This window comes from Delphinus delphis, chromosome 1, assembly GCF_949987515.2.
Source record: "Delphinus delphis chromosome 1, mDelDel1.2, whole genome shotgun sequence".
NCBI lineage: Eukaryota > Metazoa > Chordata > Mammalia > Artiodactyla > Delphinidae > Delphinus > Delphinus delphis.
The window spans coordinates 28,173,658-28,188,846 of NC_082683.1; the positions used below are offsets into that span (position 1 = coordinate 28,173,658).

The 15,189-nt window shown below is 55.3% G+C and overlaps 1 protein-coding gene across 1 annotated transcript; it reads left to right on the plus strand.

Moving 5' to 3' along the window:
• The first annotated feature begins 99 nt into the window (after positions 1-99).
• On the plus strand, positions 100-9,141 carry NCDN (neurochondrin). The gene is made up of 7 exons (XM_060019152.1): positions 100-527; positions 1,402-1,542; positions 2,648-3,616; positions 4,814-5,055; positions 5,602-5,826; positions 6,230-6,372; positions 7,641-9,141. Exons 1-7 carry the CDS (start codon positions 495-497, stop codon positions 8,075-8,077), a joined length of 2,190 nt encoding a protein of 729 aa, XP_059875135.1. The 5' UTR covers positions 100-494; the 3' UTR covers positions 8,078-9,141.
• Positions 9,142-15,189: the final 6,048 nt, after the last annotated feature.

The window sequence follows — 15,189 nt, forward strand, 5'->3', positions numbered from 1 at the left end:
CGCCCAGCTGTGCCATTGGCTAGAGCCTGGAGTGAGGCCGCCGCGGATTGGCCGAGAGCGCTGCGGGGGTGGGGGTGGAGCTGCAGCAGCCTGGAGCCGGGAGTGGGCAACGCGGCGTGAGCAGCGGCCCCAGGCTCCCGGAGCACCGCGCTGGGAGAAGACTTCGCTGCTCGGGGCCGCAGCCTGGTGAGCTCAGCCCCCTTCAAGCCCTCCCTTACATCCCAGCCGGGGCCACTCCGAGCCGGCGCCTATCGATGCCGACACACCCCGGGGACCCTATCGCGACTCCATCGCGCCATATCGCGACATCATCGTGCCTTGTCGAGACTCCATTTTGCCACAGCCCTTCTCAATATATAGCTATATCTTTTTTAAAAATTTGCTCTGTCATCTTTGGGGGCTGTCCCATGTCGTGATTTTGCCGTGATCTCTCCGTGACATAACCGCGCCATCGTGAAGTGTGATCTCATCGCCGCCCTGTCGTGACTTCATCAATGTCGTGTTGTGACCTGGCTGCGGCGGGACAGGTGGTGACCGTCAGGAACCCTCCTTCCCTTCTCATCTCCCCATCTCAGCTGCCCCTCTTCGATTATCCGGCTTTTGGAGTCTCCGTTGTCCTGGGAGCTACCCGGGACCCCTTCTTGCTTCTCCAGCCCCTGCCGGCGTCCACAGGCTGGTAGCCGGGCGGGGAGGGTGAGGAGAGGGAGCGCAAGGGGTTAATTCTGCTGCTGCTTCTGCTGCTCCGCTGCTGCAGCTTCTGCCCGAGGGAGGGAAAGGAGAGGAGGCAAGGAGCCTGCGGGGGCGACTGAGAGCCCTGGCTGGAGGGATGGGGTCTCCAGAGGGCCCTCTGAGCTTTCCCGGGTTAGCACCTTGCTTCCTCCCTTCTGCTGAAGCTTGTCTCCTGTCTCTCCTGAAGAAGGGAGGGGAAAGGAAACCTAGGATGCCCTTTTCCCTCATGCCAGCCTGAGTCCGGATAATCGAACTTCACCCGTGTATGTCTCCATTCCTCCCTGTCTGTCCTCACCACTCCCTCCCTGTACGCCTGGTGGAGGGAAACAAAACCTGGCCTCTGGTGCCAGGGAGCAGCTGAGCAGTGGGGCCAGCCCCCTCCCACCCCCAGGAGACTGGTGAGGAGAGCTGTCCAGCTGAGCAGCAGGATGCATGGTCCTTCTTTCCCACTTTCGGAGGTGACCTTGGACCAGGGTCCCTTCTTCATCCCTAAGGACTTGAGGGTCCAGCCCCTTAAAGGGGCTCCCCCAAGGGAGGTCAGTCCTGAGGAGTCCATCCCTTCTGATCCTCCCCTCCCTCTGTGCTAATCCCTCCCTCCCTCCCTCCTCCACTCCCTCCTCCACTCCCACCCCTCCTCTGCAGAGGGATGCTCAGTCCCTCTTGTGTTCACAGTTGGGCAAGGCGGGCATCATGGCCTCGGATTGCGAGCCAGCTCTGAACCAGGCAGAGGGCCGAAACCCCACCCTGGAGCGCTACCTGGGAGCCCTCCGTGAGGCCAAGAATGACAGCGAGCAGTTTGCAGCCCTGCTGCTAGTAAGGAACTGACTGACAGTTGGGAGGTGGGAAGGGCTGGGTGGTTGGGCTCCCTAGGAATGAGGTCAACAAGTCCCCAAGGATATATAGGTGGTGTTGGTAACCCTGGAGGCACCAAAGAAGGCCCAAGGCACCTACCTGTGGACTCATTTTTGCTCCGCTGCGTATGGGAGCAAAGGGGAGAATGGGGGTGAATAAAGCTTGTGGCCCTAGGAGCCTTGGAGGAAGCTGAGTGGGTCTGCTCTCTGGGGCGTCCCAGAGCAGATGGGAGCTGACTCATAGGGTTGCAGCAGCAGGTAGTAACTAGTGCAGAATACCTGAGGGCTGGGGATGTTTGTTCTGGAGGTGGAGAGAGTAGCAGACTGGAAGTGACTGGGAAGGGGTCCTAGGGGATGGCCAGGATGCGTATGTAGGTTGCGGGTGAAGGATCTGGTTCGGGGCTTAGCCCTGGAGGAACCCAAGCTGGGGACAGCAGAACAGGAGCTGCAGTGCTGGGAAGGGGTGGGGGGGGGGTGAAGGGAGGAGGGAGTACAGCCTGCTTGTTTGCCATGGCAACAGGGAGAAGGCTCCGGAGTCAAGGGCTCACACTGCAGCAGAGGAGGTGTTTAGGTGAAATGTAAGGGGAAATGTTTTGACAGGCAGAGCAGCGAGACACAGGAGCCATTTCCCCTGAGAAGGTGGCAGGAGTGGATCAGAGACTTCTTTGGAGAGAGCAATTAGGGAGAGACCCCAAATCCTTGGAGAATTTTAAACACTGAGTTCTAAGCCTCTTCCAACTCAGGATGTGTTGGACATCAGGAAGAATTTAGCTTAGACATCAGGAAGAACTTCCCAACTAACCAGGTAATGAAACAGTAGAGTGAGTAGTTGAGGAGGACCTGACCTCCCTTCCACAGGGATCACAGATGAGGGATCCCAGAGGTCACACCTGTCTGCCTCTGGGGAGAAGGAAGGAGCTGGATGAAGTGGTCTCTGGGAGACCTCCTGACCCCAGAGTGAATCTTGTTATATAACCTAGTCCTGCTAATGGTCAACCCCCAGAGTGCAGGGGACAGTCTTTGCCACCCCTTCCTTTCATCCTGCTGATAGCATATACCTCCCTTAGGTGACCAAGGCAGTCAAAGCAGGTGACATCGATGCCAAAACTAGGCGGCGGATCTTTGATGCTGTCGGCTTCACCTTCCCCAATCGTCTCCTGACTACCAAGGAGGCACCGGATGGCTGCCCCGACCATGTTCTCCGGGCCTTGGGTGTGGCCCTGCTGGCCTGCTTCTGCAGTGACCCTGAACTAGCTGCCCATCCCCAGGTCCTGAACAAGATCCCCATCCTTAGCACCTTCCTCACAGCCAGGGGGGACCCTGACGATGCTGCCCGCCGTTCCATGATTGATGACACCTACCAGTGCCTGACAGCTGTGGCAGGCACACCTCGTGGGCCCCGACACCTCATTGCCGGTGGCACCGTGTCTGCCCTGTGTCAGGCATACCTGGGGCATGGTTATGGCTTTGACCAGGCCCTGGCACTCCTGGTGGGGCTGTTGGCCGCTGCTGAGACACAGTGCTGGAAAGAGGGGGAGCCTGACCTGCTGGCTGTTTTGCGGGGCCTCAGCGAAGATTTCCAGAAAGCCGAGGATGCCAGCAAGTTTGAGCTTTGCCAGCTGCTGCCCCTCTTTCTGCCCCCAACAACTGTGCCCTCTGAATGCCTCCGGGATCTGCAGGCCGGGCTGGCACGGATCCTGGGCAGCAAGCTGAGCTCCTGGCAGCGCAACCCAGCACTGAAGCTGGCAGCCCGCCTGGCGCACGCCTGCGGCTCCGACTGGATCCCAGCGGGCAACTCCGGGAGCAAATTCCTGGCCCTGCTGGTGAATCTGGCATGCGTGGAGGTGCGGCTGGCACTGGAGGAGACAGGCACAGAGGTGAAAGAGGATGTGGTGACCGCTTGCTATGCCCTCATGGAGTTGGGGATCCAGGAGTGCACCCGCTGTGAGCAGTCACTGCTTAAGGAGCCACAGAAGGTGCAACTTGTGAGCGTCATGAAGGAGGCCATCGGGTCTGTCATCCACTACCTGCAGCAGGTGAGGGTGCAGTGCCCCACCCGAGGGGGCCCAGTGTGGGAGGGGGAGCCAGAAGGCAAGGGAAAGGGGGAAGTGAAACCCCAAACCTGGGTGTATGGGGAGACAGAGAAGACGTACCTACCTACCTACGGAGGGCTGATCCTGCAGCACTCCAGGGAGTAGTGTGTGGCCAAGCCTCCCTCTCCCTCCCTGAGCCTCCACACAAGCACTATACCACACGCCATATGTGCACTCCCATCACAGTACACACACGCACACACACAACACAGAAACCTCCTACTCACAACCCTCCCCCCGGTCCACACACACGAAAGTGAAGCAGTCTGTTCTGTTCAGTCTGCAGCATGGCCTTACACACATACACATACAAACTTGTAGCTGTACAGGGAAAAGGAGCAGGGCTGCCTGCTTCCTGTCCTCTGTGGAGGGTCTGCTAACTCCATTTGATCACCTGCCCCAACATCCCTCCTGCCTGAGAGTCCAGCTCTCCTGTCCTGCAGGGGTTCCTTCAGCACTCCGGTCTCTCTTTTTTTTTTTTTTTTGTGGTACGCGGGCCTCTCACTGTTGTGGTCTCTCCCGTTGCGGAGCCTGTGCTCCGGACGCGCAGGCTCAGCGGCCATGGCTCACGGGCCCAGCCGCTCTGCAGCATGTGGGATCTTCCCGGACTGGGGCACGAACAGTGTCCCCTGCATCGGCAGGCGGACTCTCAACCACTGCGCCACCAGGGAAGCCCAACACTCCGGTCTCTTTAGTAGCCTGCTCCAGCTGCATACCCCACACACCGTGCCAAGCTCCCATTGTCTCATTCTTTCTGATTTAGCCCAAAGTGGGGCTTCTCTCCTGGCCTCCCACCCCAGGTCAGAGCCACTGTAGAGGGAGTGTTTTCTTAGCTTTGGACCTGTGGGTCTCCTTCTAGCCTTGAGATGCTTTAGAGGCTGAGTTCCAGCGAGTGCAGGGGCATGTTGTCTAAAGTCCAGTTCCCTCAGCAGGCATGCCCTGAGGGCCTGCTCTGTGCCAGCCCCCGGTTGAGTGTGTCCCAACCATGCGCTGGCTTCTGGGTACACAGGGCCTGCCTTTGCAGGGCTCACAGGCCAGCATTCCCTTCCACTTGTGTTATTCCTAGCCTGGCCGGCATGCTGGCCAGGCAGGGGAGGTCCTCTGGTCCTGCTCCATCTCAGGGGAGCCCTTTGGCAACAGGTGGGGCCAGAGAAGCAGAAGGAGCCCTTTGTGTTTGCTTCCGTGCGGATCCTGGGTGCCTGGCTGGCCGAAGAGACCTCATCCCTGCGCAAGGAGGTCTGCCAGCTGCTGCCCTTCCTCGTCCGCTATGCCAAGACCCTCTACGAGGAGGCCGAGGAGGCCAATGACCTCTCCCAGCAGGTGGCCACCTTGGCCATCTCCCCCACCACCCCGGGGCCCACCTGGCCAGGGGATGCTCTCCGGTGAGTTTGTAGTTATGGTCTGTTCAGCCAGAATGTGCTAAAGGAAGGAGTAGCACGGATACCTCCCCTCTCCCCAAACTGGGCTGTGCCGGGCTTCCTGACGGGGGCCTGAGGTGTGGTAGTATTTCTGTTTGTTGGGGGCGGGGTGAGGGGTTGTTCCCTCAGGACACCTGGGCTTCCTAGTCTCACCTGCCAACCCCAGGTTACTCTGTAAAGAGAGTACTGCCATTGAGCATCTGCTGCCTGCCAGGCATTTTACTGTACCCTTTACCATTTTGATCTCATTTGGTCCACGCAGCAAATCTAGGACAGAAGTCTCATCCACATCTTCAGGATGAGGAAACTGAGACTAAAGGAGGTTAAAGTAACTTACCCACACTCACAGCCCAAGTTTGAGCCCAGGCCTGTGCTCTTTCTGCAGTGCCTACAAAGATGTGTTTTCCTTCTCCTCTACTTCCCTTTCTCTTAGATGGGGTGCCCCCCCAAAAAGGGAATCCTGGTGCCTTCATTTCTCCCCACACACATCTGTCCCTTCTACACCCCCAGGCTCCTCCTGCCCGGCTGGTGCCACCTGACAGTCGAAGATGGGCCCCGGGAGATCCTGATCAAGGAGGGGGCCCCCTCACTTCTGTGCAAGTACTTCCTGCAGCAGTGGGAACTCACATCCCCTGGCCATGACACCTCAGTGCTGCCCGACAGCGTGGAGATCAGCCTGCAGACCTGCTGTCACATCTTCCTCAACCTTGTGGTCACTGCACCGGGGCTGATCAAGTGAGGCCGGGGAGGAATTGGAGGAAGCAGGGGTCCTGCTCAAACTTGCCCCAAATCTCGGTCTCCTGCTTTGCTTCCCTGTGCCCATGGGTTCCTATTAGTGTTAGAATGAAAGGGTCTCAGAATGGAAGAGAGAGCCACCCCACACAGGGATTTGGTATATGTGGATTTGGTATATGTGGAAGCCCTCTGGGCATGTATGTCTACCTGCTCCAGCCATAACCCAGTCTCTGCTCCCCAGATGCCACGGATGGGGCCCAAAGTTAACTGTTCACCCTGCTGCCTAATTTCTTGCCAAACCCTGGCCTGGTAAAGCTGGGAGCCCAGCATCCCAGCTTTCCTCAGGACTTGGTCTGGCTCCACTAATCTCCCGCCTCCCATCTTTCGCTCCCTTTCTCCCCAGGCGAGATGCCTGCTTCACTTCTCTAATGAACACCCTGATGGCGTCGCTGCCCGCGCTAGTACAGCAGCAGGGGAGGCTGCTTCTGGCTGCCAATGTGGCCACCCTGGGCCTCCTCATGGCCCGGCTCCTTAGCACCTCTCCAGGTAAGCCCTGGGGACCCAGTCCTAACAGATGGAAGCAGAAGACCTGGGTGGACCTGCTGTGTTCTGGGCATAAGTCATCCTTTTCTGAAATCCTGAACAGAATTTTCCAGTCAAGGAAATCTCTGAAGTGCGCCTCCCTCCCCCGCCCCACCCCACCCTTCTTCCCCAAATGATAACGTTTTCTTCCTTCTGAAGCCTTTTAAGGCAAGGTCTGGTGGGTGTAAGTACAGGCCCGCTCCGAGGCACAGGCTTAAGCACCTGGAATCCCCAGCAGCCCAAGGAATCTGAATTCTGTGTTTTCAAGGTGGAGCCGCCCCCTCCCAGGCCTTGAGTCAGAAACATGACTTTTCTCCATTGAGGTTTTTCTGTGCTCGGCACCGCACCTCGTGACAGGCTTCGGTGCTCCTGTGCGCTTACCTTCCCCACCTCCCACCTCACTCTGGCTGCATGCGGTAGGGAGGGGCATCCGCTTCAGCCCCCTGCCAGCCCTCTGTGTCTCCCACTTTGGCCGTGGGTGTCTGCTTGGGTCCCTCTGTCCCTGCCTGTTCCCTGTACCCCATCTGTCTGGTTGGAGGAGCGGCACAGATGCCTGGGAACAGGGTGTAATGAGCCTGTACCCTCAGCTGCCTCTGCTCCCTGTGTGTGGGGGCCCCAGTAGGGTACCTGGCAGCTGGAAGGGGAGCACGTCCCAGTAGACCAGGAGCTCCCCCTTCCCTCTAGCCCCTGAGCTCCCTCAGATCCAGGCTGCATGTCCACAGCCGCTGAGTAGAGCCACAGTGCTGGTTCACCCACAAATGCCACCAGGTTAGCCTAACAGCCTCGGGAAAGCATCTGCAGTGCAGGGGGCGAACCCCTGCAGCCGGGCGAGCCAAGCCTGGACCCCAGCCCATGGTCCCCTCTGGCACCCTCTTCTGGCCTGAGAATCAAATTGCTGCACCCTCCTCAGCCTATAAAGTGCTAGGCCCAGCGGAAGCTCCCATCACTACTCAGTCTACAGGAGGGTCCGACCACGAGGTAGTGTCCCAAGATTATTACATTTCATTCTCACCACAGAGTTCTAAGATTAGCACTATTGGCCCCATTTTACTAGTGAAGAAACAAGACCCAGAAAAGTGAATTAACCAAGGTCACACACTGAAGTCAGAGGGAGGGTTTGAACGCAGGCAGGCTGATTCCAGGCTATGCTTCGGCTCCTGAGTATGCCCACCAGGAAGGGAAGGGGCTGGTGAGGCAGCTCGTTCACGCCCCCCTCCCTCCTTGCCTTCCAGCTCTTCAGGGAACACCAGCGTCCCGAGGTTTCTTCGCAGCTGCCATCCTCTTCCTGTCGCAATCCCACGTAGCACGGGCCACGCCTGGCTCAGACCAGGCAGTGCTGGCCCTGTCCCCCGACTACGAGGGCATCTGGGCGGATCTCCAGGAGCTCTGGTTCCTGGGCATGCAGGCCTTCACAGGCTGCGTGCCCCTGCTGCCCTGGCTGGCCCCCGCCGCCCTGCGCTCCCGCTGGCCACAGGAGCTGCTCCAGCTGCTGGGCAGCGTCAGCCCCAACTCTGTCAAGCCTGAAATGGTAGCCGCCTATCAGGGTGTCCTGGTTGAGTTGGCACGGGCCAACCGGCTGTGCCGGGAGGCCATGAGGCTGCAGGCAGGCGAGGAGACGGCCAGCCACTACCACATGGCCGCCCTGGAGCAATGCCTGGCAGAGCCCTGAGGGGGCATCCACTGCGGACAGACCCGGGGGCGGGCGGCAAGGGAAGGAGGGAGGAGGCATCTCCCCTGAAGCCCCCAAGTTGGACCCTCTCCCCCAACTTCCCCCCGCTAAACATCCCAGCTTTCTGGCTTTTCCGAGGGTGAGGGCATGGTGCCCATCCTTCAAGTGTAAGGAACTGCGTCACGCCCCCTGGGCCCGCTCAGGGGCAGGGATTGGCTTGGAAATCAGCATGGCTGTTCCCGCCAGGCCGGGGGAGGTTGGAGCAGCCCGCAGGGAGGGCGGCACTAGGTGTCATTGTGCCCGATGTCTGGCTCCCTCGCAGGAGGGAGGCCCCCAGATGGGACAGGGCTGGCAGGAGCTGGCTGCTTCAGCCCATGTGCCCTGCCGGCCAGGGCGTGGGCTCCCCTAGACTGTGGTGCCCCTCTGGACTTCCAGGTCCACGTCCTTTAAATTGGCCGTTTGGTTCTTGCCCTTGGCCCCCTTGGGCAGAGAGCAGTCTCAGGCCGTTGACATCACAATTCTTCCTATCACTTCAGTGACCCAGGGTCTGAACTGCCCCAGCCTTCCAGGGCAACCTGGGGCAGACAGCCCTGGTGGGGGGGTCGGGAAGCCTTCCACCTGAGCTTCCTTGAGGGGACCCAGGAGCCCTTGGATCCTGGTCTCTAAGCTTTTGTGTTGTGTTGCAGCAGAGTGACCATGAGGGTTGGGGAGTTATTTATTTTGCCTGCCCTTTTCCCTGCTTGGACACCTGAGCATCTGATCCCTGTCCCCTTGGTGCCATATGGCCTGGCTGGAGACAGGAACCGAAGGGATGCTTACCCAGAATCCGCATGTTTCCCTAGTGACTGCACCCCATCACCATCCTAGTGCCTGGCTTTAACTCCCATCCCTGCTTGTGATTCCTCTCTGCAGAGAGACGCGACTGGCGGCTCCAGCAGGGACTACCTTTCTTATGAACCTGATCCCTTGCTTCCCTCTCCCCTTCCCTCCCCCAGTGCGTTCTGTGATCGCCCAGTTCAAAGCTGTGCACATGTGGACACTCAATAAATGTTCATTGGTGACAAGATGGCTTCTGTGTGGTCTGTCCTGCACCTTCTTCCTTCCAGGCCCCAGCAGCTCACAGCACACATGCCCTGCGAAACACACTTCACAAGTGTCCTCTCATTCAGCCCTCCCAAGTATCCAATGAAGCGAGCGTCATCCTGATTCTCCAGGTGAAGACACTCAAGCAGGGGTAGGTGATTTGTTCGAGGTGTTACAGCCAGTACGTGCCAGAGTCGAGGCTCCATGCGGGCCATCCAACTTCTCAGCCCACACGCTTCACTGCCAGGTCAGGTGACACACTCACATGTTGATGTGGCGAGGCCTCTGGGGGGGCGCTCGTGCTCCTGTGTACAAGTGAAGTTCCGCCCCTCCACGTCAGCAGACTCTGGCCAAGTGGCACTGCCACATCCTCCACTGTTTAAAGGGAAGTCAGAAATCTTAGTGTTTCTGTGAAATCTGATTTTGAGTGTGGATATTTTTAATTAAATCAGTACTACCCCAACAGAACAGCTGCAGGCCAAACGTGACTGTCAGACCACCAGCTGTTTACTTCTGTTCTATGCCAAGTGAGAAGGGGAAGGGTCTGAGAGCTTCGGTGGAGACTGGACCCAAGTACCCACGGCCTCACCAGGCCTGAACCAAAGCTGTAAGTCTGGAGCCAGACCAGCCTCTGGCCCAGGTTCTGCAGACTCTTTTCTACCTAGGCCCTCAAGCCTGCGAGCATTGGTTGAGCACATCCTAAGTGCCTACCTGTGGTTGGCTGTGCATAGACAGGAACATTCATTTATCTATTGGATGTACTGAAAGTCATGTCCTCGGCATGAAGTCCCTGAAATCCCTGAAAAATATGAAAAGACAAACCCTGCCTGTCGAGCAGCTTAAAATCTAGAGAGGAAACAGACAAGGCGAAGGACAGCTCCTAAAGATGTAAGCAGTTGCTTCCAGGGGGGTCTGAATAAAGTGTGGCTGGAGCATAAGAGCCCCTCAGCCTGGCTGAGTAAGTCCAGGAAAACTCGGAGGAAGTATTTGCGGCGAGACCTGAAGGGAGAAGGAGCTTGCCAGGTAGACAAGCCTAGAGACCGCAGCTTGGGAACTGCAAGTAGGTCATTACTGCTACAGTGGAGAGTGTGAAGTGGGGAGTGGTGGAAGATGAGGTTGGACCAGTGAGCAAGGACCAGATCTTACAGTTCCTGGTGTGCCAGGCTAAGCAGTTTGGATGTGGGGTCATGTTGAGACTGTGGATTTTTGAGCAGGTGGAATGTGATCCATTTGCATTTCAGAAAGATGACTTCGGCTGCAACAGGGATGACTGAGTCGGGGAGCTCGGAGAGGAGGTAGTAAGTCTGAATTGAGCCAGTGGCGGTGAGGGTGGAGAAAATATAGGTCAGAGTTAGCTAATTGGGCTTGGTGATTAATTGGAAGTGAAGAGGGATAAAGAGCGAAGGATGACTCCCAGGTTCCTGATCTGGGCCAGTGACTGGATAGTGGGGCCACTCACTGTCACGGGGAACACTGAGAGAAAAACAGATTTGTGTAAAACACAAGCTCATTTTGGTAAATGGTGAATGCGTATAGCTTATGTCCAGGAGGAAGTGGCTCTCTGCAGTCTGGAACTCAGAGAGAGACCTGGGCAAGTGACAGATTTAGGAGTTGTCAGTATAGGGGGTCCTTAAAGTCAGGGAAGCGACTGAGATCATCTGGGGAAGTGAAAAGAGAATAGAAGGGCCCCAAAGCCAAAGGCAACTACCCTTGGTCCTTGCTCTCAAAGTACTCTCCCTTGTGCGGTCGGGAAGAAAAACCCTGCATAAACCCTCAAAGTGCAAGGCAGACTGAGCTCTGTACTTTGGTGAGGGATGGTCAGAGAGTTCCCGGCTCTGGAATGGGGAGGGGACTAGGTTAGCAGGGTAAGACCAAGTTTGCTCCTGGTAATTCAGCAGCAAGGGAGAAAGGGGGACCTGAGCTGCAGTTGTGAGATCTAACCACGAGGTGGCGCCTCAGCATCTCCTTGTGCCTGATTTCCCCCATCCTGCAAACAGCCCGGCCCAGAGCAGAAGGTTGTCAAAGGCTGGGAGGAGTGGCTGTGTCAACAATAAAGGAGGCCGGCCTGAGCCTTTTCTTAACATAAAGTCCAAACGCAAACTCAGGGCTTTCCTGGTGGCACAGTGGTTAAGATCCCGCCTGCCAATGCAGGGGACACGGGTTTGAGCCCTGGTTCGGGAAGATCCCACATGCTGCGGGGCAACTAAGCCCGTGTGCCACAACTACTGAGCCTGCGCTCTAGAGCCCGCGAGCCACAACTACTGAGACCCGCGTGCCTAGAGCCCATGCTCTGCAACAAGAGAAGCCACTGCAATGAGAAGCCACTGCAATGAGAAGCCCGCTCGCCGCAACTAGAGAAAGCCCGCGCGTAGCAACAAAGACCCAATGCAGCCAAAAATATAATTAATTTTTTAAAAAACCCCAAAAAACAATGCAAACTCACTTTTTGAAAAGAGAGGGAAGATTTGAGCCTGGGAGAAGAGCAATAGGGCAAGTATGCCAAATGGGAGCCCATGTATGTTTGAATATGCGTACCTATGTGTCAATATATGTCCTGTGTTCCCATGTGTCCCATAAGTGTCTCTGTGCCCTCTGTGTCCAGGGGTGTCTGCACATGTACCTCTGTGCACATTCCAGGGCTCCACATGTGTGCATGTGTTCCAGAGAGTGGGCAACCAACAATGCCCACCTCCATGCCTCAGAAAGTGAGGAGCCCCTTGGTGAACAAGAAGGGCAATAGAGTCTGCAAGCACAGGACCCGGAAGCTTTGAGGAGCCCCCAAAGCAGCAGCAGACCATGCAGAACATCCATCTCCCTGGTAGCCATAAGTGAAATCATTCATTTATCAGGTGACCTCCCCAGATTATACCTGAGTTCTATGTCTAGCTACCCAGGGTCACGTTCACATGGAGGCTTCCTAAAGGATGCCTCAGTAGGCTGAGGGATTCATAAACTCATCCATTCATTCATTTGTCATTTATTTAATGAGCGTTTGCTGAGCACCTGCCATGTACCAAGCCCAGCACTAGACTAGACATATTTTCTCTTTCTCCTTTCATCTTCTTCTTGTGAACTGGTTCCTGAGGCAGGAAAGGAAGATTAGGTTCAGCTGCAAGGAGCCTAAAATGCTGGTTACAGTGTTTAAAATTTTTCTCCCCAAAGATGAGCCATGAGGAGCCACAGGAGAGTTTTTAGTCAGGAGGTAACATGGTCCAGTCATTTTTGTGGAAGAAGAGATATGAATGAAGGCAGGAGGCCATCTGGGGGTGGGGGGTTGTTGCAATGGTCTAGGCAGTGGTATTCAGACTTGACTTTGCTTCTGAGCCACCTTACAGGCAATGGCTGGGCCCCACTCCCAGAGTTACTGATTCAGTGGGTCTGGGTGGGGTCCAAGAACTGGCAAGTTCTTCTAACAAGTTCCCAGATGTCGTAGGTGATGCTGGTCCAGGGACCACACTTTGAGAACTACTGGTCTATGAGGAAGAGTATGGTAGCTTAAGATGCTGACAGAGGATGGAGAGAGATGTTTAAGGATTAGAAATGACAACACTCTATGAGGATTAGCTTATGGAGGTGAGGGAAAGGACAGAGGCTGGGATGGCTCTTCTTAATTTGAAGGATGGTGGTGCCACTTAAAGAACTATAGAACACAGGAGGAGAGGCAGGCTGGGGTTGGTGGTGGGGGTGGAGGAAATGTTGAGTTCAGTTTGGGCCTTGGAAAGTCTCAGATGGCTGCAACAAGGTGTCTGGAGGAAAGATCCAGCTGGCAAGTGCATCAATGGGTCTGGATTTTTGGTGAGAGATACAGACTGGAGATAACAAGGTTGGGAGATAACAGCAGACAGGTAGTCATTAAAGTCTTGAGAGGGGATGAACTCACTAGTGAAGAGTGTAGATAGGAAGAAAAGGCAAGAGCTGCAACTCTGGGAATGAATAACTGACCTTAAGGATGTGAGTGAAAAGAGGGGAGATAGAAAAGGAGACTGAGGGACTTGCCTGATGGTCCAGTGGTTGAGAATCCACCTTCCAATGCAGGGGACGTGGGTTCGATCCCTGGTTGGGGAACTAAGATCCCACATGCTGCGGGGCAACTAAGCCCACGCTCCACAACTATTGAGCCTGCGTGCTGTGGAGCCCACGCCACAACTAGAGAGAAGCCCGCATGCCTCAACGAAGATCCCACATGCCACAACTAAGACCCAAAGCAGCCAAATAAATAAATAAATATTTTTTTTAAAAAAAAGACTGAGAAATGGTCAGATTAGAAAGGAGGAGAAAAAAGCAAGAAGAGGTTGTCTTAAGCTGCAGGGAAGTAGGGTGAGGAAACCCAAGGAAGCCACTGGGCAGGCAGTTCTTCTGGCCTTCCCAAGCCTACTGGAGAGAGCAGGAGAGCCCCAGAGCTAGGCACAGGCATCATCAGCCTCGCTGCTCCTGGACGTCTCCCAAAGGGGTCCACCGAGCTGCATGCATTCAGTCACACATACACCTGTCCTGGAGCCTGATATCTAATGTCCTGTGGCTGAAGTTGAGGGTCGGGGGAAGAGGGGTCTCACCATTGACTCACATATCCACACACATAGACACACACACACACACACACACACACACACACACACACACACTCCTGACCTCTGATCTGTCCTAGGCATGAGGTTGCAGAGCTGCCCAATTTTGCTTCGTCTACCACCCTAGCTGGTGGTTCCACCTTCTGGAAAGTTCTTAGTGATGAAACGTTGCCTGCTTCTAGCCTCCTCATTCCCCCAAAGCCTCCCAGGCTGAGATGACCCAGACCTGAGTTCTGCACCTGCCGTGTGCCTTCTGGGATGCCCTCCTCAAGTCTCCTCCACATACCTCCCATGCGTTAATGGTGTCACCTCTATCTCCCTTTCTCCTCTAATTTAGCTCAATATTTTTACCTTTACTTTCTCATCTTCCACTTCATTAGGAAGGGGCCTAAGAAAACATCTAGTCCTCTCTTCCTTCCCATACCTTTTTTAAAAAAATAATTTAAAAAAAAATTTTGGCCATGCCGCACGGCGTGTGGGATCTTAGTTCCCTGGCCGGCGATTGAACCCACGCCCCTTGCATTGGAAGCACACAGTCTTAACCACTGGACCACCAGGGAAGTCCCCCTCCCATACTTTTTTATTGTTGTTTGTTGTTGAAGTTGCAGAAACTGAGGTCAGAGAGGAAAAAGGTCTTGCCCAGAATCACACAGTCCATCGGAGTCAGGACTAAATTCTAGGCACCTGAGTCTAAGGCAATAAAGAATACTAATTCTGAACCCAGAAAGAGGCTAGAAGCAGACTACACCAGCTCTGCCACTTAACTAGCACCTTGATCTTGGGAAAGTCATGTCACCTCTCTGTGCCTCACTTTTCTCAACTGAGAATGGGGTTTCTATCTCATAGAGCTGTTGTGAGAGTTAAATAACTCAACACTCATCGAATACTTAGCATAGAGTCTGGCACACTCTGTAATGTTTGCTGTGATTATTTCTACTCTGCCCTGGTCTGAGCATCTTCCCTTTTTTAATTTTTATTTTTATTACTTTCTTTTAGCACCTTCCATCTGCTTTCTTAATTCCCATTCATTCCCCTTAGCATTCCTCTCATTTCCCTTTCTTTAATCCTTGTCCCTGTTCCTTAGGAAGGGAGGGTTGGGTTTTGAAGGAAAGAAAGATAGAGTGACTGCAGGAAGTGGAACATGCTTGAGAGCCAGCCAGTGCCTGCCATGGTAACACACAAACACACAGCCTGTGCATGTTAGTGTGATGAGAGCACACGGTCCACATGATGTCAGTTACACACAGCTTCACTCAACATCCTCTGGGAGCCCACGCTCAGTCAGCCCAGGCCCTCATGGCTTCAGAAATATCTTGAGCCCTTCTCAGGTAGAACTCATGATGCCCAACCCCAGTGTCAGGCAACTGTCTCTGTCGGGCCAGTTTGTGTCTCCAACTTCCTCAGACCCTGGCTTGGCACTGGGAGTTACCAGCTGGGAGAAGCCTGAGTGAAGTATGCACCCTC